The sequence below is a fragment of the Notechis scutatus genome, chromosome 12 (assembly GCF_049901735.1).
Source record: "Notechis scutatus isolate UNSWTSFEM ecotype Mainland chromosome 12, rNotScu1.2, whole genome shotgun sequence".
NCBI lineage: Eukaryota > Metazoa > Chordata > Lepidosauria > Squamata > Elapidae > Notechis > Notechis scutatus.
Window position 1 is genome coordinate 8,617,725 of NC_142020.1, and position 22,276 is coordinate 8,640,000.

The 22,276-nt window shown below is 45.8% G+C and overlaps 1 protein-coding gene and 1 non-coding gene across 3 annotated transcripts in view; both read right to left on the bottom strand.

Moving 5' to 3' along the window:
- Window positions 1–542: 542 nt before the first annotated feature.
- Window positions 543–614, bottom strand: TRNAC-GCA (transfer RNA cysteine (anticodon GCA)). Its single transcript has one exon. It is a non-coding gene; the product is annotated as a tRNA-Cys (tRNA).
- A 19,211-nt stretch (window positions 615–19,825) lies between these two features.
- SBK1 (SH3 domain binding kinase 1) overlaps window positions 19,826–22,276 on the bottom strand; it is a 71,011-nt gene continuing 68,560 nt past the window's right edge. For both annotated transcript variants that reach the window (XM_087973226.1, XM_087973225.1), the window contains exons 3-4: window positions 22,037–22,239; window positions 19,826–20,744 (exon numbers count right to left, since the gene is read on the bottom strand). In XM_087973226.1, coding sequence (XP_087829352.1) covers window positions 19,956–20,744; window positions 22,037–22,239 — 992 coding nt within the window. In that variant the 3' untranslated portion in view covers window positions 19,826–19,955. The remainder of the gene's footprint in view (window positions 20,745–22,036; window positions 22,240–22,276) is intronic.

Sequence of the window (22,276 nt, forward strand, 5' to 3'; positions counted from 1 at the left end):
GTTCACCAACTGCATTATGCATGAAGTTATAACCTGCACAATGTGTGAATTTAAGCAAGAGCATTGTTTTTAAAAGGAGATGCGTCCCTCACTTACGTTTCAAAGCTAATGCTCAGTTAAGGCAGGATGTTTTGTACAAGGGATGTGTAGTGAAAGGGGAAAGGGGAAAGGGGAAAGGAAGGAAAGTGGAAAGGGAAGGGAAGGGAAGGGAAGGGAAGGGAAGGAAAGGAAAGGAAAGGAAAGGAAAGGAAAGGAAAGGAAAGGAAAGGAGGTTGTGGATTAATGGAAGGAAAGGAAAGAATGAAAAGAAAAAAATGAAAAGCAATAAATTTTAATGACTTCCAACCTTCTCGTCAACAGATAATTACAACCTTATCATCTCTCAGCCCTCTTGGATGTTATACAAATCTCTAGCCTCACAGCTAATCCACTTTCCCCCCCCTAATCTTTGATTCTTTGGAGAAAAACAGGCTGTCTCTTATCCAAGAAAGCTTCCTCTCCATAATTTTTCTTCAAAGAGACAAAAACCAAAAAACAAAAGAAGGGGGCACCTGGATTTGAACCAGGGACCTCTTGATCTGCAGTCAAATGCTCTACCACTGAGCTATACCCCCTTGCTGCATGATGTTGCCTTAGCAAAGAAATGTATGATTTTCCTGGCTGTTCCTGCTCTGACTAATCCTGCCAGGAAGAAAGCTGTTCTTTTTTCTTTTTTCATTTCGAATTGTTGAGTTTCCACAAAGGATCCCTCCAGCATCCTTATCCCCCCCACTCCCTCACCCGTATCTTTGAGAGAGAAGTCTTTCCAAATTTTATTTATTTTTATTTTTATTTTATTTGTTTGTCAAACATGTACAAGATAACAAGTAGAAGTATGAACATAAACAAGAACAAAGGGAGTAAATACAGATAAATGGGGACAGTGAGACAGGGATGATAGGCACGCTGGTGCACTTATGCATGCCTCCGTAAGGACCTCTTAGGAACGGGGTGAGGTCCACAGTAGACAGTTTGAGGTGAAAGCTGTTGAGGGGTTGAGACTGTAACAACGGCATCAGGTAGCGCGTTCCAAACATTGACCACTCTGTGGCTGAAGTCGTATTTTCTGCCATCGAGTTTGGAGCGGTCTGTTTTTATTTTTATTTCTTTATCTGATTTGTCAATTGCTTACAAGATAATGGGTATAAGAATAAACATGAGTAAGAATACAGGAAATAGGTACGAATAAATGGGGACAAGAGGACAGGGAAGGTAGGCACGATTGTGCACTTATGCACACCCCCTTTAAGGACCTCTTAGGAATGGGATTCTTTCCAGCAACAACTTGCCACCCTGGGCTTTACAATCATGCCTTCTGCAGTCTGCACAAGGCAGTGCTGGTATTCTACCCAGTTCATCCCGGTTCATGCGAACCGGTAGTAAAAAATGTTACCGTTCGTCCAAACTGGTAGTAAAAAAATAGCTACTGGTTCTGCCGAACTGGTATTTCTTTCTTTCCCCCCCCCTCTCCCGATGATCAGCTGTTCCGATGATCAGCTGTTCCGATGATCAGCTGTTCCGATGATCAGCTGTGCCAGGATCCCCCTCACTGTCTTACTGCTTTGCCCAGGAGGCTTCCTTGAGGCCCAGGAGGCAAAAAGGGGCATGCAGAGGGGGTGCTGCATGCCCCCCACCCGCTCTATTTTTGCTTCCTGGGCCTCAGGGAAACCTCCTGGGAGCAAAAATGGCCACCCAGGAGGCTTCCCTGGGGCCCAGGAGGCCAAAAAGGGACCATGGGGGTGCTGCAAAGAAGAAGGAGAAGGAGGAGGAGGAGGAGGAGGAGGAGGAGGAGGAGGAGGAGGAGGAGGAGGAGGAGGAGGAGGCCCACCCAGTCACATGACCATGTCCACCTAGCCACACCCACAGAACCGGTAGTAAAAATATTTGCATCCCACCCCTGCACAAAGAGGAGGTGTTATGGCCAGAGCCTGGTTAGCACATGCTACCTTTGGCTCCGGGTGGCACCGCCAAATCAGGTGTCTTCACGCAGAGACCCATGTGTGACCTTCTACAACATGCAGCACTTCTGAAGGCTGGCACTTCAGTAGCTAAGAGGGGTCTCTCTTCCTTAAGTGCAGCAAAATTGGGCCAGCGCCATTTGTCTCTTTCTGGGGCCAACTTTTTGGCTTGGCATCTGAGAAGATCAGGCTTTGTCCAAGGATCGTTCTCAGTCTGCAGATCCAGCTTCTTCCAGGATTGCAGTGAGGTGGGTCTGGTCATCCCCTCCCCCACCATAAATCCCATAAGAGAGATGACGGCAGGCTTGGGAACCCCCATAATTTGTAAAAGTAGAGAACGGAATGGGAGGGACAACACTCAAACAGGGAGGAGGATTCGCACCACAGACAGGTGGCCATTGAACCTGCTTAATAGAACATGGTGGTGTATGAATTGGAATTGGGAAAAGCAAGGAATGGGTTGCTTGTATACCCTGGTGCCTTCTTTCTTTCTTTCTTTCTTTCTTTCTTTCTTTCTTTCTTTCTTTCTTTCTTTCTTTCTTTCCTTCTTTCTTCCTTGTCTTCTTTCTTTCCTTCGTTCTTTTTTCTTTCTTTTTCTTTCTTTCTTTCCTTCCATTTTTCTTTCTTGCCTGCCTTCTTGCCCTCTTTCTTTCTTTCTTTCTTTCTTTCTTTCTTTCTTTCTTTCTTTCTTTCTTTCTTTCTTCCTTGTCTTCTTTCTTGCCTTCTTTTTTTCTTTCTTTTTCTTTCTTTCTTTCCTTCCTTTTTTCTTTCTTGCCTACCTTCTTTCTTTCTTTCTTTCTTTCTTTCTTTCTTTCTTTCTTTCTTTCTTTCTTTCTTTCTTACCTTCTTTCTTTCCTTCTTTCTTTCTTGTCTACTTTCTTGCCTTCTTTTTCTTTCTTTCTTTCCTTCCTTCTTTCTTTCTTGCCTGCCTTCTTACCTTCTTTCTCTTTTCTTTCTTTCTTTCCTTCCTTCTTTCCTTCCTTTCTTCTCTTTCTTTCTCTCTCTTCCATCCCTCCTATCCTCTCTCCCTGCTTCCTCCCTCCCTCCCTCCTCCTTTTCTTTCCTCCCTCTCTCCCTTCATTTTTTTTTTTCTTCTCAGGTGTGCTTCTTTGATCTGGAAACCATCCTTTTTTTTCTTTCCCTTCCAAGTAGATAGTTTGAATCAAACCTTGTGCCTGTAATGATGAAAGCATCAAACCCCATATCCCTGCGTGGTATTAGCCAAATATGAATTCTCTTGAATTTTGAAAGACACAGCAAGACTCGCCTGCTTGCAGTGACTCGCGTGTGGTTTGAAAGGAAACATTGCTTTGTTCTGTACATGTGAATACTTTGAAATGTTTTGCCAAATACAAAGAGGGCCCCTAGCTTTGGAGGCCTTCAAGGGAACGAGACAGCATCATAGAGGAACACAAGTTTATTGGTAGAGCAGGAATGCTTAACGATAAAGACGACAGGGAAATGTTAACTTGGAAGTGATCCGTCCCGTGGCAGCTAAGTCACGCTTTGTTTAATCCAGTTTACTAAATAATACCGGCTTTAGGTGGATAGATCTTTCTGAGCCATAATTAGGACTTGGAAAAAAACCCACAATGGCTAGTTTACTAAATAATACCGGCTTTAGGTGGATAGATCTTTCTGAGCCATAATTGGGACTTGGAAAAAAAAAAACCGACAATGGCTGGATTCGCAGAGCATTCAGACCCATAAAGAAACCAAGGTGCAAATCAGGTTTGCAGTATCTAGAAATGAGGAACAAAACAACCGTGAGAAGCCCTTTCTGGTAGGATCCAAGGGTTGGAAGGAAAACAGATGTTGGCTTAAAAGAGCAACGCTGTGCTCATGAGGGAGAAAGCCCCCACTGAATTAAACTGGATTCAAAAATAGACTTCCCATCCCACACACCCCGTGAATATTGATGTTAATTTGCAGCTTGTAATCAATTTAGCATTAAATACTTCCCGGTCGATTCGGGTCCCCCTTATCACCTTGTTTTGAGATAGATGGAGAGATGCCATTGGTATCCCTGGCTTGGGCAGTAAAATGACTCAGGCTGGTCAGGTGCTCTCCGCACATGCTTAGAGGTACCCTTGCCTGGGTGTTTGTGGCATCTTTGTGCTTTCATTTGGCTTTGGGCTTGCAGTTTCATCCTTGTATTTGGATGAAGGGCATTTCAGCTTCCCGGGAAGAGCTGGAAATCTGAGCAAGCCCCTGCAGATGCTGTTGCCGTGGCAACTGGCAGAGGCTTGCAGGCCACTGGAGAGCCTCGTTCCACCAAGTGGTGGACAAGGCTGGAGGGGGGGAGGGGAAAGGGTTGTGGGATTTTATGGGATGGGGACAAAGCAAGGAGGGACCGCATCTCCCATCCCGTTGCAAGGCAAAAGAGGCCTCCCCCCTTTCCTCCTGCTCTGTAAAGTGGGTATGCAAGACCATTTTAAAAAAAAAAAAAAAATTCTGAGTTGCCTTAGTTTGTAATTGCTCACTGAAGGAACTAAGCAAATGTTTCTCATTCCAGGAACTTCTAACCTCCAAGGCCAATATCTTGTAGAAGAGAGTCTGGCTGAGCCAGGAGGGAGGAGTCAAACGGGGACTTAGTCTGGCATCCCTGTGTGAGCACAAGAAGGCAAAATCTGCCTTTATCTGAATGTCTATGGAGATTCTCAGTCATCCAGGTCATGGTTGTCCCAAAGGTGCTTTTTTTTCAAGAGGCAACTGGACTTTCTGGTTTTTCTTTGAAGACATTTCACTTCTCATCCAAGAAGCTTCTGGCTGGATGGTGGGGAATGGAAGGATTTATATTCCTTGCAGAGAATGCAAATGACCAGCTGTCTGCAAGGAGTATAAATCCTTCCATTCCACACCATCCAGTCAGAAGCTTCTTGGATGAGAAGTGAAATGTCTTCAAAGAAAAACCAGAAAGTCCAGTTGCCTCTTGAAAAAAGCACCTTTGGTACTGCCTTTATCTAGCATTTTTGTTCAGTCGTTAAGCCACGTCTGACTCTGCAAACCCCATGGACTACATCATGCCAGCCACCTCTGTCCTCCCGTCTCCCAGAGTTTTCCCAAATTCATGTTCATTTTATCGACAACGCCATCTAACTATCTCATCCTGTGCTGTCCTCTTCTCCTTTCTCCTTCCATCTTTCCCATCATCAGGCTCTTTTCTGAGTCTTCTCTTCTCATTTGGTGGCCAAAGTATTCGATATCTAATCTTACCCGGGTGCAAACTGACAGTCTGAAAAGATTCCTGTGTAAAGGCTTGAGCCAGAGAACAGCTAATCGAAGTCTCCAAGCGTGGGTCTGATTGTTTGCACTTTATATATCTGCACCCAATCTCCATCTCTGTGTGTGTGTGTGTTTTCAGTGAAATGCCTCCAGAAAGGGGACACAAATTGGACCGGCGGTGTTGTGCGAATTACGCAGAGTGTGCAAATTCCACACTGCTTTACTCTCTCAACCAAGCTAACAGAAGTGTCTGAGGACGCCCACGCACCAACCCTCTTTACACCTAAGTACTTTGCACACCAGGCAAGTTGTGGGTCCTTCAGCATGGAGACCAAAATCCCCTTGCCCAGTTCAGTTCTCTGTGCGCAGAGCAAAACACGGGATTAGTTTGTCACTTGCAGGAGTTCTAAGAAACAAAAGAGTTAATCTAACGCAGGGACAAGCATTCTGCCCACCCACCAGCCTCCCTAGCCTTGTCTGGCTTCCTCTTTTTATTTTTAGAGCCTTTTAATGAACAAAATGCATAGCAAGCAGGCGTGTTGCAAGGCATCTCTGTCTCTAAGGAGGCCTTTGGAATAGGTGAATCTGATAGGCTTGCATTCGTTCCCTTCCTTGGCATCTGCCCAACTCTCTGCCTTAGCGCTCTTTAATTAACAAAGGAAACGGAAAGAAGGCAAGCTGTAAAGAAAAATAGACGTCTTTAGTGCCATCCCTTTTCCCTACAATGCTCCCCAGGAATTTTGACAAAATGAAATACAATATATCATAGGAGGCATTACTGTTGTGGACAGGAAGGCTGTGCAGAGAGTGGTGAGGATGGCAGGAAATATTATTGGAAGTTCACTTCCTTCTATCCAGGACATGGTATATAAGCGATGCTTGACCAGGGTCCGGAGGATTGTCTGGGACGCTACACATCCTCTCTATGACTTGTTTTCTTTCTTACCTTCTGGAAGGAGGCTTGGTGGTATCCGAAGCAGAACAACTAGATTCTGGAACAGCTTTCTACCATAGAGTATCAACTCTGTTAACTTTCAAGATTCTTTTTTCTGCTATGTATATTCTAAATGATCTGTGATAGATAGATAGATAGATAGATAGATAGATAGATAGATAGATAGATAGATAGATAGATAGATAGATAGACAGATAGACAGATAGACGATAGACAGACAGACAGACAGACAGACAGACAGACAGACAGACAGACAGACAGATAGATAGACACCCCCTCTGTGTATTCACACTTTTGAGTGTGGGCATCAGAATTTCATTATTTTAAAAATGTATGCCAATGTGTCAAAAAAGAAAAAAGTAACAATAAAGATTTATCTGGTCTGGTCTGGTCTGGTCTGGTCTTGGCCTGGCTTGGCTTGGCTTGGCTTGACTTATCGCATCCCATCCCATCCCATCCCATTCCATCCCACCCAGAGGTGGTATTCAGCCAGTTCTGATAGGTTCTGAAGAACCTGTAATGGAAATTTTGAGTAGTTTGAAGAACCAGTAAATACCACCTCTGGTTGGCCCTGCCCCCCTCTATTCTCTGCCTCCCATTGAGTCCCAGCTGATAGGCTGGGTCTCCTTTGGTTGCCCTGCACAGGAGAACGGAGCTGTAAAGCAGGTTAGTGGGGTGGGGAGGGGAGAGAATGGAGATTTTACAATATCCTTCCCCTGCCACGCCCACCAAGCTACACCACACCCACCAAGCCACACCCACAGAACCAGTAGTAAAAAAAAAAAATTGAATACCACCCCTGATCCCATCCCATCCCATCTCACTTCTAGGTCTGGAAATGTCTCCATATAGCCAGAAAACGGAGAGGGCCTGGGCTGGAGAAGCTTCCAAGGGACCAAGAGTATAATGGAAGAAATGCTATAATAAATGATATAATGGCGATTTGGTCTTCCCAGGGGTCTCCAACCTTGGCCGCTTTAAGCCTGGTGGACTTCAACTCCCAGAATTCCCCAGCCAGCTTTGCTGGCTGGGGAATTCTGGGAGTTGAAGTCCACCAGGCTTAAAGCGGCCAAGGTTGGAGACCCTGCGATAAACGTTCTCGGGTTTTCCTGTCATTAATGACCCACTCACCCACCCACCGCCCCAGCTCTGCTGGCTCTTCCCCTACATCAGCCTGGTCAATAATCACCTAGAATCCAGGTTCCCTTGTTGCCGATTCGGTGATCAATTTTAAAGAGATTTCTCCTCCTTGATTTAACGGTGCACCATTTGGAATCAGTGTGGGATATGTTGCTCCCTGAGACATCACTGTCCTCTGGCTGCGGTTTTAATCAACTCTGCCCTTAATCAACACCGGGCTTATTTGCATAATTACTAGGAAACTTAACATCAGCTTGGCTCTTCATGGGGTAGAAAGCCTTTGTCCGTATGTGTGAGTGATTGCGACGTTGCATTAAACTACCGATAGTCCTCGATTTATGATAACAACTGAGACCAGGATTCATTTAATGGACACTTGAAGTTACAATGGCACTGAAAAATGGTACTTACAACTGGTCCTCACATTTGGGACTGTCTCAAAATCGACTTGTTTGAGCTGTGGTGCTGGAGAAGGCCCCTGTGTGTTCCTTGGACAGCAAAAGTGAACAGCAAACAAGTATTGGAGCACATAACCCCAGAGGTGTCACCGGAAGACAAAAATCACAAAACTTGCATCTTGATTATTTTGGCCATGTCATGTGGTGGAATTTACCAGAAAAAGCAAATCTGTTTGGAAGGGTTAGGGCCAGTGGTGGGATTCAAATTGGTTTACCACCCGTTCGGTGGGCGTGGCTTGGTGGGCGTGCATTGTGCGTGCATGCGCACGGCAAACACGCACTTTGCACACATGCAGAGGCTTTCCTCTTGACCTTCTCCTGCATTCTCCCTGTTTCTTCAACAGCTGATGTGCGGCAATCGGCTGTGCCGTGTGATGCAGCTGATCATTGGAGTGAACCAGTTTGTTCCCAGATGATCTTGGGAGCTACCGATTTGGCCAAACCAAGCTGAACCGGTAGAATCCCACCCGATCAGAGCTAAAAAGAAACCAGGCTATCAAAGAACACGGTGGCTGGACACCATCAAAGCTGACCCTAGCCTGAGCACAGAACAACTCAAAGAAGTAGTGCAAGATCCGAAGATGTGGAGAGACCCGGACTATAGGATTGCCAAGAGTCGGACATGACTAAATGGATATCATCATCATCATCATTAGATGGAAAATTACCTTTTCCTTAGATGGAATCATGGTCAATGCAGCCCAGTCCCCAAAAGGCCATTCATTTATCAGAAGACTAAAGCCATGAGTTTGGTCCATGGTGTCACACTTGATACCCCTGAAGTATGTGTCCCTTTTTTCCCCTTGGGCAGATGGACAAGGAAATAGCTTTCAACTACTATCCATTTCATTGCATTTTAACTCTGGGATTCTTCAGTGGTCTCCCCTCCTCCACCTTTATGCTGCTAGAACTTCCTCTTGTAACTCAAGGAGCACCCCGCTCCCCGACTCCGTTACAATCTTTGTACTCTCAGCTTATTCAGGTTGAGAAGAAGAGTGTTAGAAATAATGGAAGCTTTACTTGAATTATATTGTTCTGTGTTGTTTCCTACCGGATGAAAGACATGTCTGACCTTGTTTTTATTTTTGCAATTAACAATGATTGACGGTGCATTCAATGGTCCATTAATTATTTATTGAACAGCCCCGTGATTTGTTTCAGCTTTGTAAACTCAAATCTGCAGCTCCAAATGTTCTGCAAATGCAGGTTCAGGAGCTCATTCCATCAAATATGATTTGATCCAGTTTGTATCAGCGAGTCGTTTTTTTTAGAGCAGGGAAAAAGAAAAGCGATTTGGAAAGGAATTCTTCTCCCCACCCTAACTTAAATCCAACTGTGGAACTAAACCTGGAGATAGGAAACAAATTCCTCAATTGATGCTCACCCCAGCTTCCTAAGTCCTACCAGTGAGACCGGTGAAGGAATCATAACATTCACAGATACATCAACAGAGTTGCAATATTGACCTCTTGTTTTTTATTTTATAGCAATTGTCTGGAATAGAATTAAATAACATTTAAAAACCTCCTTTGCACGAGTCAAGAGAATTCCAGAATATTTACAAACATAGGATCTTTCCCATGTATGGTGATGACTGTTTGCTTGTCTATTGGTCTTGCTCCATTTTTTATTTCTTTCTCTCTCTCCCCTCAAGGAAGAAGTGGAAGAAGTCAGCCCCACCAAGGTCCCCGGGGGGCCCTCCTTGCTATGGCCTTGCCAGACCCTTCCTCTCCTTGCAGGAGTTTAGTACAAGAACGGTGCAAATACATCTGACCGCTTCACAACGCTAAGTCACAAACACAACGGAACAGCAGTGAAGGTTCCCCAAAGACATTGATTGTTCAAGTAGTGTTAGAAGAATCAGGAGAAGGGTCAACTCTGATGATCATCCCACCACCAGCAAACCAACCAGGTGAGTGGTAGATTATTTTGCAGCCCTGGCAAAAGAAGGAGCACTTCTTTAGTAAGGCTGACCTTCAACAGGAAGCATCTCACTATAGTTTGTCAGTCGATCTCATAAACAGGATCTGGTTATCCCATAGACGGGAGATCTCCTGGAAATTCTGGGGATATTAGCTAGAGTGGGGAAATTTGGGAGGAGGTAGAGGGGGTGGATTTTGGAATAAGGCAATGGCAAGCTATGTCTGTATAGTTGCCTCCAAGTCAACTTGGTTGGATCCATGACATCACCAAGAGAGAAGGTTGATTCTAGCAACGTTGGTGGAGAAGAAGGGGACATAAAACAGGCCACATGGTAAACATAACATGGAAATGCAGGATTTGCATTTTGATGCTGAATCCTTAGCCTCCCTCCCTACTCATCGCTTCCTATCCCACTCTACCCATCGCTGCTGCTGGATGCTGAAGGGTTTTGCACTTTTAGACCCAAATGACAACTTCTAAATGCATGGCCCAGGGCATGCTTTGAAGGCCAGACCATTTTTCTCACCCAGAACTTAGCTTCTGACTGACTTGCCCAGTCCCAAAAATAGTAAGGCCATAATTTAAAAAAAAACCACCCAAGATTAACTTTGTGATTAAATGAGTTCAGTGCAATGGATAAGGTTTCTCTCTGTGTCCTGAATCCATTTTGTCTTTCGTCCAATGGAAAAGGATAATTGGTGGCAGTTTTTAGAGGGACTGCAGGATGTCCAGGCAGAAAGGAAGAAAAGGGAAGGCTTTACTTCAGACATTATAGCTTCCTATCTGTTTTTATCCAGTAAGAACTATGACGAAATCACTGCCTGGAGTCAAGCTTTGCACTAAGCCATAAATAGCAATAGCACTTAGACTTATATACCACTTCATAGTGCTTTCCAGCTCTTTCTAAGTGGTTTACAGAGTCAGCCTCTTGCCCCCAACAATCCGGGTCCTCATTTTACCCACCTCGGAAGGATGGAAGGCTGAGTCAACCTTGAGTCGGTTAAAATCGAACTGCTGGCAGTTGGCAGAATTAGCCTGCAATACTGCATTCTAGCTACTGCACCACCATGGCTTAAATCAGTCTTTAGGATCGGTGGTTGTCTTACCCCACGCTAAACCAAAATCAAACAAACAATGTGATATCTTAGTGCATGAACTTAACTGTATGGTTTGGCATACACGTAACCCCCTAAGCCAGTGCTTCTCCACCTGAGCAATTTTAAAGACATGTGGATTTCAACTCTCAAAATCCTCCAGCCAACCAAACTTGTATTCTTCTTTTTTTTTTTTTTTAAGAAGAAAACTGTGTTTATTTCCATGGACAAACAGTGGGCTAAGGGTGTCTTCCCCAGGGGTGGGATTCTACCAGTTCGCACCATTCGCTAGAACCGGTTGTTAACATTCTAAGCAGTTCAGAGAACCGGTTGTTAGAAGAAATTACTGGCCTAATCCTGTAAGGAAGGCAGGAAGGAAACATTCTGGTGTCGCTTACAGAAACTGCCTTTCCGTTAATCCTTATTACGTTCTTGGCAGGACTAGACTTCCTGTCTCTGGTCTCTGGAACTTCTCTGGAGTTGTTTTCCCCTCCTTTGCTGGTACTTTGCTTGTGTGGAGGGACCATTCAAAGTTACAATAGCACTGAAAAAAGTGACTTATGACCCTTTTTCACACTTACGACTGTTGTAGCATCCCCACAGTCATGAGGCCAGGTGAGGAGTTGCGTGCCTCGACGTGAGTGATATTGAGTTGGCCACGCCCAGCCAATAACATGACCACCAAGCCACGCCCACCAACTAAGCCACGCCCACAGAACCAGTTGTTAAAAAAATTGAATCCCACCCCTGGGTAGAACAATCAATCTTCTAACCCCATTATTTAATATGAAATAGTTTTTCACTAGTTCCCTGTCTTCTTATCCAGATTTTGAGGCTCACCTTCAGCATATCACAAACAGGTTTAGTGTGACTTCAGCCAAGGCCGTTTCAGCCAAGGAAGAGTGGCACATCCTTCCTTAAATTTCATCTAACTGGAATTCCTAATATTCCTGGATCATTAAGAGATTCGTGGGAAGATGAACAATACACTTTCCCCAAAGTTGGCAAATCATCTTCTGAATTTTGCCCCCAATGTTAAATCTCCTGAGAGTTACACAACATGTTGAATCATCTTGAAATGTACACAGTTTCTAATTCAGTGTGTTGCAAGAATTCAGGTCCTGCGTTTTGTGGACCACAGTTCATATCAATACTTAGCATGAAAATTAGCCAGTTGTGACTGAAGAAGCTTCTTGGATGAGAAGCAAAACATTTTCAAGGAAAAAAAACAAGAAAGTTCAGTTGCTTTTTGGAAAAGCACTTTTGGGACATCCATAACCTCCTACAAGATCATTGAGAATCTTCATAGACAGCAGTGATTCAAACAAACTATGGCTAATGATATGTGAATTCAGCCAGTGGCAGGCTTCACACAATACACTAAGCCAAGTTTGTTGGCTTGGACTTAGCATGATGTAACACTGTAGTATATAAACTCCATTTTGTGGCCTAACATTTGAGGAATCCGCCTGTTGTGCTGTCTTCACAAGCTAAGCTTACAAGAAATGCAGTGTGTGAACCCAACCAGCATTGAACCTCTGGTTGTTTTACCTATGATCTTCATCAACTAAATATTATTTCTGCCCAAATACAATATCTTCATTTTGGGGGAGAAATATTTTTTCCCTCTCTGAATCAAAGAGTTTTGTCACAATCAGAACTTTGGAGAAACTTCACCAGCTCAGTGCTACAACAGGAAATTACCACATTTTAATCTTTGTTTTTTTAAAAAAAATCTTATTTTCCGTAATGTACCCTTTTTTCTTTTCTTTTTTTTTCTTTTTAAAAAGTATCTGTTCCCATTTTTGTCATGTTTATTATTATTATTTTTTATAAAAAGAAAGCATTCCTCTATTTAAACAGTGACAGAAACTGAGGTAACATATTTTTAACACAGGAAAAATAATAATAATCCCAAATAGCTTCCTTAGATGATGGAGAAAGTCCTGAAAACTGACAAGAGAATGGTAAATGAGGACAAAATAAATGATATAAAAACATCTCATACTTAACACGTAGCCCATTTTTTTGTTCTGTCCTTACAACGTTCCCTTTGGAGCCCCTCAGTCCAGATGTGGAAAAAAAAATGAAACCCGAATAAGGTTTATATATTGTTCTGAATCCTTATCTACATTATTGCACAAAAGATCAAGGATGATTTGGTGCCTAAGGCAAAGAGGAGACATTGCTGCTAATATCTAAATTCTGTGCCTATGTCTAAAAAATAAATATTCTAGCATCCAGCACCCCTCCCCATGAGGCTCGTGAAAGAATGGGGCAGCACAAAGAGACTCGAAAAGGAACAAAACAAAAAGGCCGTGTCATCCAACCCACCCCACTCCCAAGATATTCTGATGTGGTTTGTTGAGACACAAAGACTGACAAGCAAGGAGGAACGGTGAGGGAACACAACGGGGGTTTAGGTCCCACACCAAAGCTGGTGGAGATATCTGGCGTGGCTTAAAATCAAGAGCTTGCCTGGAGGGCAACTAGAAAAGGCAGTCAGGTGGTCCTTGGTACTCAGCACCCCCTTCGGACCTCAACGATATCCACCCCAAAGGGATGATAGTTTGAGGTTGTCTTGTGCTGCCGAGCATCTGGATTTAAGGACCGTTGGGATCGATGGTCTTAGGTGAGAGGGCAGAAGTGGGAGGCGCACGCCGTTGTCGGCACCTGCACAGAAAGCACCCCCTTGCTGTTCAACACCCACGCACGCACATACACACAGGGGCAACTCGTACACGCACAAATCTGGTTTTAAAAAAAAACCAGCTGTTGGGTGGGATACTTGGTTTAGAAGGAGTCGATGGAGGGCAGCCACTTCGTTGTGTGTGGGGGTATTTTTTACCCCCCTCCTTCATTTTGTAAACTGTTGTTGCTTCAGAAAATAGCATTATAGCCCTTTGTGTACAGGAATGAAGCCTTGGCAAGGTCTTGAGATACAATCCTATCCACAGCAGGCCCTCCTCAACCCCGTGGAGAGGGGGAAAACACTAGCTGTGGACCCAAGGGTTGGGCTTCTCTGTCCCTTCCCCCACTGTTTGAACTTGCGAGGAGTGGAGTGGGCCACAGAGACCATGTTTGACCAAGAAGTGATGTCTCCATGTCTACATTCCTCTAGAGTTTCCCTAAAAGACAGCTGCTCATGACTCTTAAGGGCCTGTGCACAGTTAGGTCAATAGCAAAGGGAGGTCAGGATTGGTCAAAAGCCCTTGGTGAAAGACATTGACAGGAGCCCCTTTGTAGGAAGGTAATCTTCATCCCAATCATCTGGTCCCAAGGTCAACCTAACCTTATGCCTGGCAGATGGGTTGTTTAGCTCCCACTTGCCATAGACTTCAGTGCAGGAGTGTCCAACCTTGGCATCTGAATTACAGAATAACAGAGCTGGAAGGGACCTTGGAGGTCTTCTAGTCCAACCCCCTGCTCAAGCAGGAAATCCTATGCCATTTCAGACAAATGGTTGCCCAGTCTTTTTTTTTCAAAACTTCCAGTGATGGAGCACCCATCACTGGAAGTTTCTGGAGGCAAGTTGTTCCACTGATATAACTGTTCTCACTGTGAGGAAATTTCTCCTTAGTTCTAGGTTGGTTGGCTGGGGGATTCTGGGAGTTAAAGATCACAAGTCTTAAAGTTGCCAAGGTTGGACACTCCTGCTTTAATTGGAGTTGGTCCAAAACATCTTGGAAGCCAGAGGAGGAAACAGTTGAATTGCAAAGTTAGCCTACCAAATGGAGTCCTCCTCACATCATTGCCACTCATATCTCTTTGGATTTTTTTTCTTTTGAAAGAAAGATCTTAGCTGATACTTTCTCACCCATCACTTGGTTACTGGATCCTAGCATTGTCATGGCCACAGAGTTGCCAAGGAACCTTCTGCCACAGACAACATCTGCAGATTATTTACTGTACTAGTGGTGGGTCCTTTGGGAAGACTGAAGTTCCGTATCCTTTTGACGGCTGCAGGTCCTCTTGAACCCATTCTTCCATCTACTCTCCCCTAAAAAAACAGGGTCACCAGATCACCAAAGCATCATCCCAGATTGAGGGGTGGTTTGAAATGAGCCCTTGATGTCATTGTACAGTTTCTCTTAAAGGTAAAAGTTTCCTCTCGCACATAGATGCTAGTCGTTTCCGGCTCTAGGGGGTGGTGCTCATCTCCGTTAACAAAGCTGAAGAAGAGCCAGCGCTGTCTCTGTGGTCATGAGGCTGGCAGGACTAAATGTCGAAGAGGCATGGAATGCTGTGAAATTCCCACCAAAGTGGTCCCTATTTTTCTACTTGCATTTTTTTTACATGCTTTTGAACTGCTAGGTTGGCAGAAGCTGGGACAAGTAACGGGAGCTCACTCCGTTATGCGGTGCTAGGGATTTGAACCGCCGAACTGCCAACCTTTCTGATCGACAAGCTTATCGTCTTAGCCACTGAGCCACATCACCCCTCACAGTCTCTCTTAGGCAGCGGGTATTTCCATGGGACTGTCTCCCGCAGACTCCCTTTCCTCTTCTGGATGAGCTTAAATGCCACCCAATCTTTCCCCAGAATGTTTAGCAAAGTAGAAATCTGGAGGCCATTTTTTTGTCTTACAATCCATGCAGAGCAGGAGAACTGGGACAGCTGGCCTAGGATCTAAATGAAGGAAAATTAAATTGCTTGAAATCATATAAAATGGCCAGGATTGCAAGATTACAGGGATCTTGCCCCGAGGGAGACTTATGTAATCGTGTGTTACCTCGTTTGACATCTTGGCAGCCTGTCACAGTCTCCCTTGAAATTTAAGGTAAAACGGGTTACCGATGTGGACTCTAGATAAATTCTTGTTGTGTTACGGAGGTGCTGGCAAATCCCAGTGTGGAAACTACTCAAAAGAAGAGCAGCAGGGAGGAATATGGGATTTCTTTTGACTTTAGAGATATTAAAAGAAAACCCACTTCAGCAACATGTCTCCACCTTGGCCATTTTAAGATAGGTGGACTGGGTGGGGAATTCTGGGAGTTGAAGTCCACCTATCTTAAAATGCCCACGGTTTAGAAACGCTGCACTATGGATTTCCATATGTGCTAGTTGTTTCTGGCTCTAGGGGGCGGTGCTCATCTCTGTTACAAAGCTGAAGAGCCAGCGTTGTCCAGAGACGTCTCCGTGGTCATGGGGCTGGCATGACTAAACACCGAAGGTGCACGGAACGCTGTTCCCTTCCCACCAAAGGGGTCCCTATTTTTCTACTTGCATTTTTTACATGCTTTCGAACTGCTAGGTTGGCAGAAGCTGGGACAAGTAACGGGAGCTCACTCTGTTACGTGGTGTTAGGGATTCGAATGGCCGAACTGCTGACCTTTCTGATTGACAAGCTTAGCATCTTAGCCACAAAAGCCACCCAAACATAAAAAACCCCACCAAGAAACTCAACTGTTTGGTTTTTTAAAAATCCACTCCAAACCATCCACTTTTGGGAAAGGGGAAAAAGTCTTGCAAAGAACATGTTTCTGAAAGACCCCACTTTAAAAGGGGGGGTTAGAACATTTCACAGAGCTTGCTTTGGGGTTCAGGAAAGGGAAATGCATGTAACCCCAAAAGGATTATCAGCAAAATTCACCTTTTAAGAGAGATTAGTTTATATTAACAGCTAGTCCATCCATTAAGGGAAGATGGCTCCAAATGCTTCTAAATTAATGTGTGAACAAAAGTGGATTTCTCTGGTGGATTTTTTCTTTTTTAATACTAGAATGGGCCAAAATTCTATCTTCCCAACACTGACAATAAAACATGTCAGATTTCAACCAAACTGGATGTTTGTAACTGAAGTTTGTAACTCTGCTCATGAAGGATTTCAGCACCATTCAGAGTCCAGATTGCCTTGGTTCTGAACATATAAGAATCTTTCTGGAAGAAAAGGGATTCTAAACTGTACACCCAGGCAGATACTTCCATATAAAGAATAAAGATAAAGGTAAAGGTTCCCCTCGCATATCCGTGCTAGTCGTTTCCAGCTCTAGGGGCCGGTGCTCATCTCCGTTACAAAGCCAAAGAGCCAGCGCTGTTCGAAGATGTCTCCATGGTCATGTGGCCAGCATGACTATACACTGAAGGTGCATGGAGAAATGCTGTTCCCTTCCCACCAAAGGGGTCCCTATTTTTCTACTTGCCTTTTTTTTTTTTTTTACATGCTTTCAAACTGCTAGGTTGTCAGAAGCTGGGACAAGGAACAGGAGCTCACTCCGTGACGCGGCGCTAGGGATTCGAACTGCCAAACTGCCGACCTTTCTGATTGACAAGCTCAGCGTCTTAGCCACTGAGCCACTGCGTCCCTTATATAAAGAATTCAGGGTTCATATTCGAAACACAGGAAAAGGACAGTTTTCCTCACCTCAATTCTTGTGGAATAGCTCAATATTTGGCAGGCTGAAATTTGAAGGACGTATTCGAGCCCAACATTACAATCATAAACAATGGCCTTCTTAAACTAACTTTTTCCCAATCTGGAGGTTTTCAAGATTTCAACCTCCAGAATTCTCCAGCCAATGTAACTGAGAATTCTGGACCAGACATCTTCTGGAGGAGAAGGTGGTGCCACCAAATCCAAGGAGATTTTCTCTTCTTGAGACTTCCTCGGGCTGCCCAACATCCATCAACATTGGCCACCATACCTGGACTACTGGAGGTTGTAGTTCAGGAATATTTGCTGGGCCACGATTTTCCTGCCCTATGGACACTTGGGAAACTACCACTAGAAGATAATATTTTTAGTTCAGGGGTGAACTAAAGTCTCAGCTTGGTTGTTTTCCTACAGATGTTTTATTACCCAACTAGGTAACGTCGTGAGTGGTAGAATGGAGTAGAATTTGCTCTTTGTTTATATACAAGTGGTTTGTCCTCTCAGTGTTGGGGAGAGTGTCCTTGGTAGTTCCTTGATTAGACTACTGTTTACTATTGGATAGTTTGTCCGAGTTGGTATTTCCTAGTTTGGGGGTCGGCAACCTGTGGCTCCAGAGCTGCATGGGCCCTCTTCTGTGGCTCCCTCTTCTGTGGGCCCTCTTCTGTGGCTCCCTGTCACCCTGTCATGGCAGAGGAAAGAAAGAGCCGTCGCCCTGCGCAGCAGTGGCATGGCCTGAACCGTAGTGCAGGAACAAATGACTGGATGGGAGCGAGTGAGTGACGTCGAGTTGGCCACGCCCATCCAGGTTTCGGAGCTCCCAGTGTTTTGTTTTCCATGGGAAACGGCCCCCATTGGCTCTTTGAGTGTTTAAGGTTGCAGACCCCTGCGTAGTTCCTCCCAACAACCAAGTTGTAAACAACACCCCAAACAAGGTACCATCAATGCAGATAAACAATCAAACAGGAAACAATATCTTAATCAAGGAACTTCCAAGAACACTTTCGCCAACACCGATAAGGCAAGCCACTAAGATATAAGCAGAAAGCAAACCCACTCTCTTCTAGCACTGGTGATGTTATTACCTAGTTGGGTCATGAGAGTTGTCTGCAAGAAAACAACCAAGTTCAGGGAGCACCAAGGACCCCACAATTGGGAAACTTCCTCTCCTCTCTTCTTGCTAGCATACTATTCACACAGCCCAAAGTAGGTGTACTGGACCACTCAGATATTTGGACTGGCTCAGTCAACTTAGCCACTGGCACGGGGTGGTGGGGATCTACCTCTCCCATACCTTGTGAGCCCTCCCATCCAAATGCCCTCCCCTTTTGCCCTTTGTGCCACCTGGTCTTCCCGTTTGACCCTAGGAACAAAGGGATTCTTTTCCTGAGCGGTGAATGGCCGCACAACACACAGCTACAGTTGGCCTGATGAACGTAGAGACACACAGATGCATGTGTATACACACACATACACACTCACACTCACACTCACACACATACACAAGACACAGAAAACATTTGCTACATCAGTGGCACCAAATGCTTTCCTGGCCATGCTGTGAAAGCTCAGGTCTTCTCAGCTCAGCATTCGAAGCTTCCCCTGGATCAGCCTTTCTCCACCTTGGCAACTTTTAAGATGGGAGGATTTCGACTCCCAGAATCTCCCAGCCAGGGGACATCTGGGGGTCAAAGTCCACCCATCTTAAAGTTGCCAAAGTAGAGAACTGCTGCTCAGGCGCCTGTGTCCATCAGAAACTGGTCTCTCTTCCCTACTGGGAAGAGGCACAGATGATGGGAGGACATGGTCTGCCGTAGTCAGTAGACACTCTTCCCCCTCCACAGAGGACCTCCAAGAGGTCACCTTGAACTTGGAAGGAGGAGCTAGACAAGGGCCAACGGTGTGCCAAGGTCCACCTAGGTGAATCATCAGCCTCTCATGGGGGAAAATACCTCCTAGCCCCATTTCTGTAGGTCACAGAAATCTCTCGTTCTTCTGAACCTCCCCAAGAACTTCTGGGGGAGGCAAGACTCTTATGAAACCCAGCTTCATGTCCTCTTGGGGGGCTCCAACCAACTCGAAGGTCAAGCCACTGCCCAAGACATCCTTCAAGTACACAGGATGGGAACTCCCATGTTCCCCAACCAGCCAGCACAGCAGGGATGATGGGCATTAGAAGTCCATACATCGAGAGGTCAGCAAGGCAACGCTCGTGGCTCTGCTTCGACTCTTTGGCAGGGGAGGGGGGAGCCCTATTTTCCCAATCAGCAAGGCTACCGCCCCATTTTCTAACCTTTCACCCCTTCCCTACAAGACCTTCCCACTCTTCCCCTCCCTAAATTTTCCCCACCCACCCCCAACTACACAACAGCCACTTCTGCCTGGATGAAATGGGTGCCACGAGCTCACCAATCGTTCCAGTTCCCCCCACAACGACACCCCCCTCCCCCCAGTCCTTTTTCTTCATCCCCCCTCCCCCCCATCCTGGCTTACACACCATGCCTATTTCTACCGTGGCTTTAGCTGCCCAGCCACGAACTGTTTGCATCGTCCAAATCATTGAATAAATCGTCTTTTTCTTTCTTTCCCCCTTCGTTTTCTATTGTATTGTTTACTTGTTGTTTGGAGGGACAGAAATCCCAGTCAATCAGAGGATCTTTTGTGTGTGTGTGTGTGTGTGTATGTGTGTGTGTTTTGTTAAAAAGAGTCCTTCTATACATCGCTTATCCCAGGGCAGAAGAAGATACAGTGCTGATATCAGAATGCTGGCTTGGCGTATGTGCCACATTCTCCTCAGACGCAGATCTCGATGGCGGTCGCCAAAACCATCTGGCCTTTGGCCTTGTCTGCCCGGCCGTCAGTCCTGCTTCCTCCACCGGGGGAAGGGAGGCCAGGCTCCGAAGCCACCAGCCGAGAGACGCTGCCCTCCGTCAGGATGGTCCTCTTAAGTGGGGTTGGGGTGCAGCCACTGGGTGTCTCATGGCGGTGCGGGCCAGCTGAGAGTTTGTCCCCAGTGTGCTTGCGGGAACGATAAGATGGCCGCCGGCGCATCTCGGACATCAGGTCATACTTGATGAAGAGAAAGAGCTCCTTCACTGGGCAGCGTTTCTCTGGGTCGAGGGCCAGCAAGCGTTGAAACATCCGCAGCGCGTTGTCCGTGAAGCGGCGCCACTGAGAGGGGACGCCCACCAGCCGCCCCTTTTGCCACCTCACAAACTCCTCAAAGAAAGAGTCTGAGGCTGTGGCCGCTTCCCAGGGGAAGTTGCCGGTCAGCACGCAAAAGATGAGCACCCCAAAAGCCCACACGTCGATGCTTGCGTCCACCATAAAACCCTCTGCCCGGCCTGCCTGGCACACCTCCGGCGCTGTGTATGGGATGGTGCCGCTGATGCGTTTCACCCGGCACCCCACTTTGCGCGTCATCCCGAAGTCAGCCAGTTTGACGCGCCGGCAGTCACGGTCAAACAGGAGGACGTTTTCCGGCTTGATGTCCCGGTGTACCAAGTTTTTGCTGTGCATGTAGTCCAGTGCCAGGCCCAGCTGTTGCACGCAGCGCTTCACCATGTCCTCTGGCAGCCCGACCTGCAGACAGAGATGTTGAGAGCTGAGTTTACAGCTGGAAGCACCCAAACCCAGGAACGTCTCATGCTTTACTGTAATCAGGGGTGGGATTCTACCAGTTGGCACCTATTCGCTAGAACCGGTTGTTAACATTCTAAGCAGTTCGGAGAACTGGTTGTTAGAAGAAATTACTGGCCTAATCCTGTAAGGAAGGCAGGAAGGAAACATTCTGGTGTTGCTTAGAGAAGCTGCCTCTCCATTAACCCTTATTACATTCTTGGCAGGACTAGACTTCCTGTCTCAGGAACCTCCCTGGAGTTTTTTTCCCCTCCTTTGCTGGTACTTTGCTTGTGTGGAGTGACCCTTCAAAGTTACAATGGTACTGAAAAAAGTGACTTGTGACCATTTTTCACACTTACGACTGTTGCAGCATCCCCACAGTCATGAGAGGCCAGGCGAGGAGATGCGTGCCTCGATGTGAGTGATATTGAGTTGGCCACACCCAGCCAATAACATGACCACCAAGCCACGCCCACCCAGTCACATGACCACCAAGCCACGCCCACCAACTAAGCCACGCCCACAGAACCGGTTGTTAAAAATTTTGAATCCCACCCCTGACTGTAATGGTATAGTTTAATGACAAGAAGGACTAGGGGAGACATGAGAGCAGTCTTCCAATATCTCTGGGGCTGCCACAAAGAACAGGGAGGTCAGTCTATTCACCAAAGCACCAGAAGGCAAGACAAGAAGGAATGAGGTAAAATGAGGACCCAGATTGTTGGGAAGACTCTGTAAACAGCCTAGAGAGGGCTCTAAAGCACCGTGAAGTAGTGTATAAGTCCAAGTGCTACTGTTGATTAGTTATGGTGGTGCAGAAATTAGAATGCAGTATTGCAGGCTAATTGTGCCGACTGCCAGCAGTTCAATCCTGACCGGCTTAAGATTGACTCAGCCTTCCCTCCTTCTGAGGCCGGTAAAACAAGGATTCAGATTGTTGGGGGGCCAAAGTCTGGTTATATAAACCACTTAGAGAGAGCTGAAAAGCACCGCAAAGTGGTATATAAGTCTTAAGTGCTCTTGCTATAACACCCCGTTTGTCCATCTTCATATTCTATTAGAACAGGAGTCTCCAACCTTGGCAAATTTAAGACTTGTGGACTTCAACTCCTAGAGTTCCTCAGCCAGCCAAACTCTGGGAGTTGAAGTCCACAAGTCTTAAAAGTTGTCGAGGTTGGAGACCACTGCCTTAGAAGACCCTTTGCCTCCCCTTCCACATTCAGGCCAAGAAGGGGCCACCAAGGTCCACCTACCTGGGGAGGAATGATGTCAAAAAGGTCTCCTCCGGGGGCGTATTCCTGAGCAAAGACATAGCAGTCCTCCGTCTCGAAGACCACATCGAATACTTTGATGATGAAAGGGCTGGAAGATAGAGTATTGGTGATGCTGAACTCCCTCAGGAAGTTCTTCAGCTTGGTCTTGTTCTTGTTGACAAATTTCAGAGCCATCTTGGTGCCTGTGGATGGAGGAGAATGGGTAGGGAAGAGTAACTC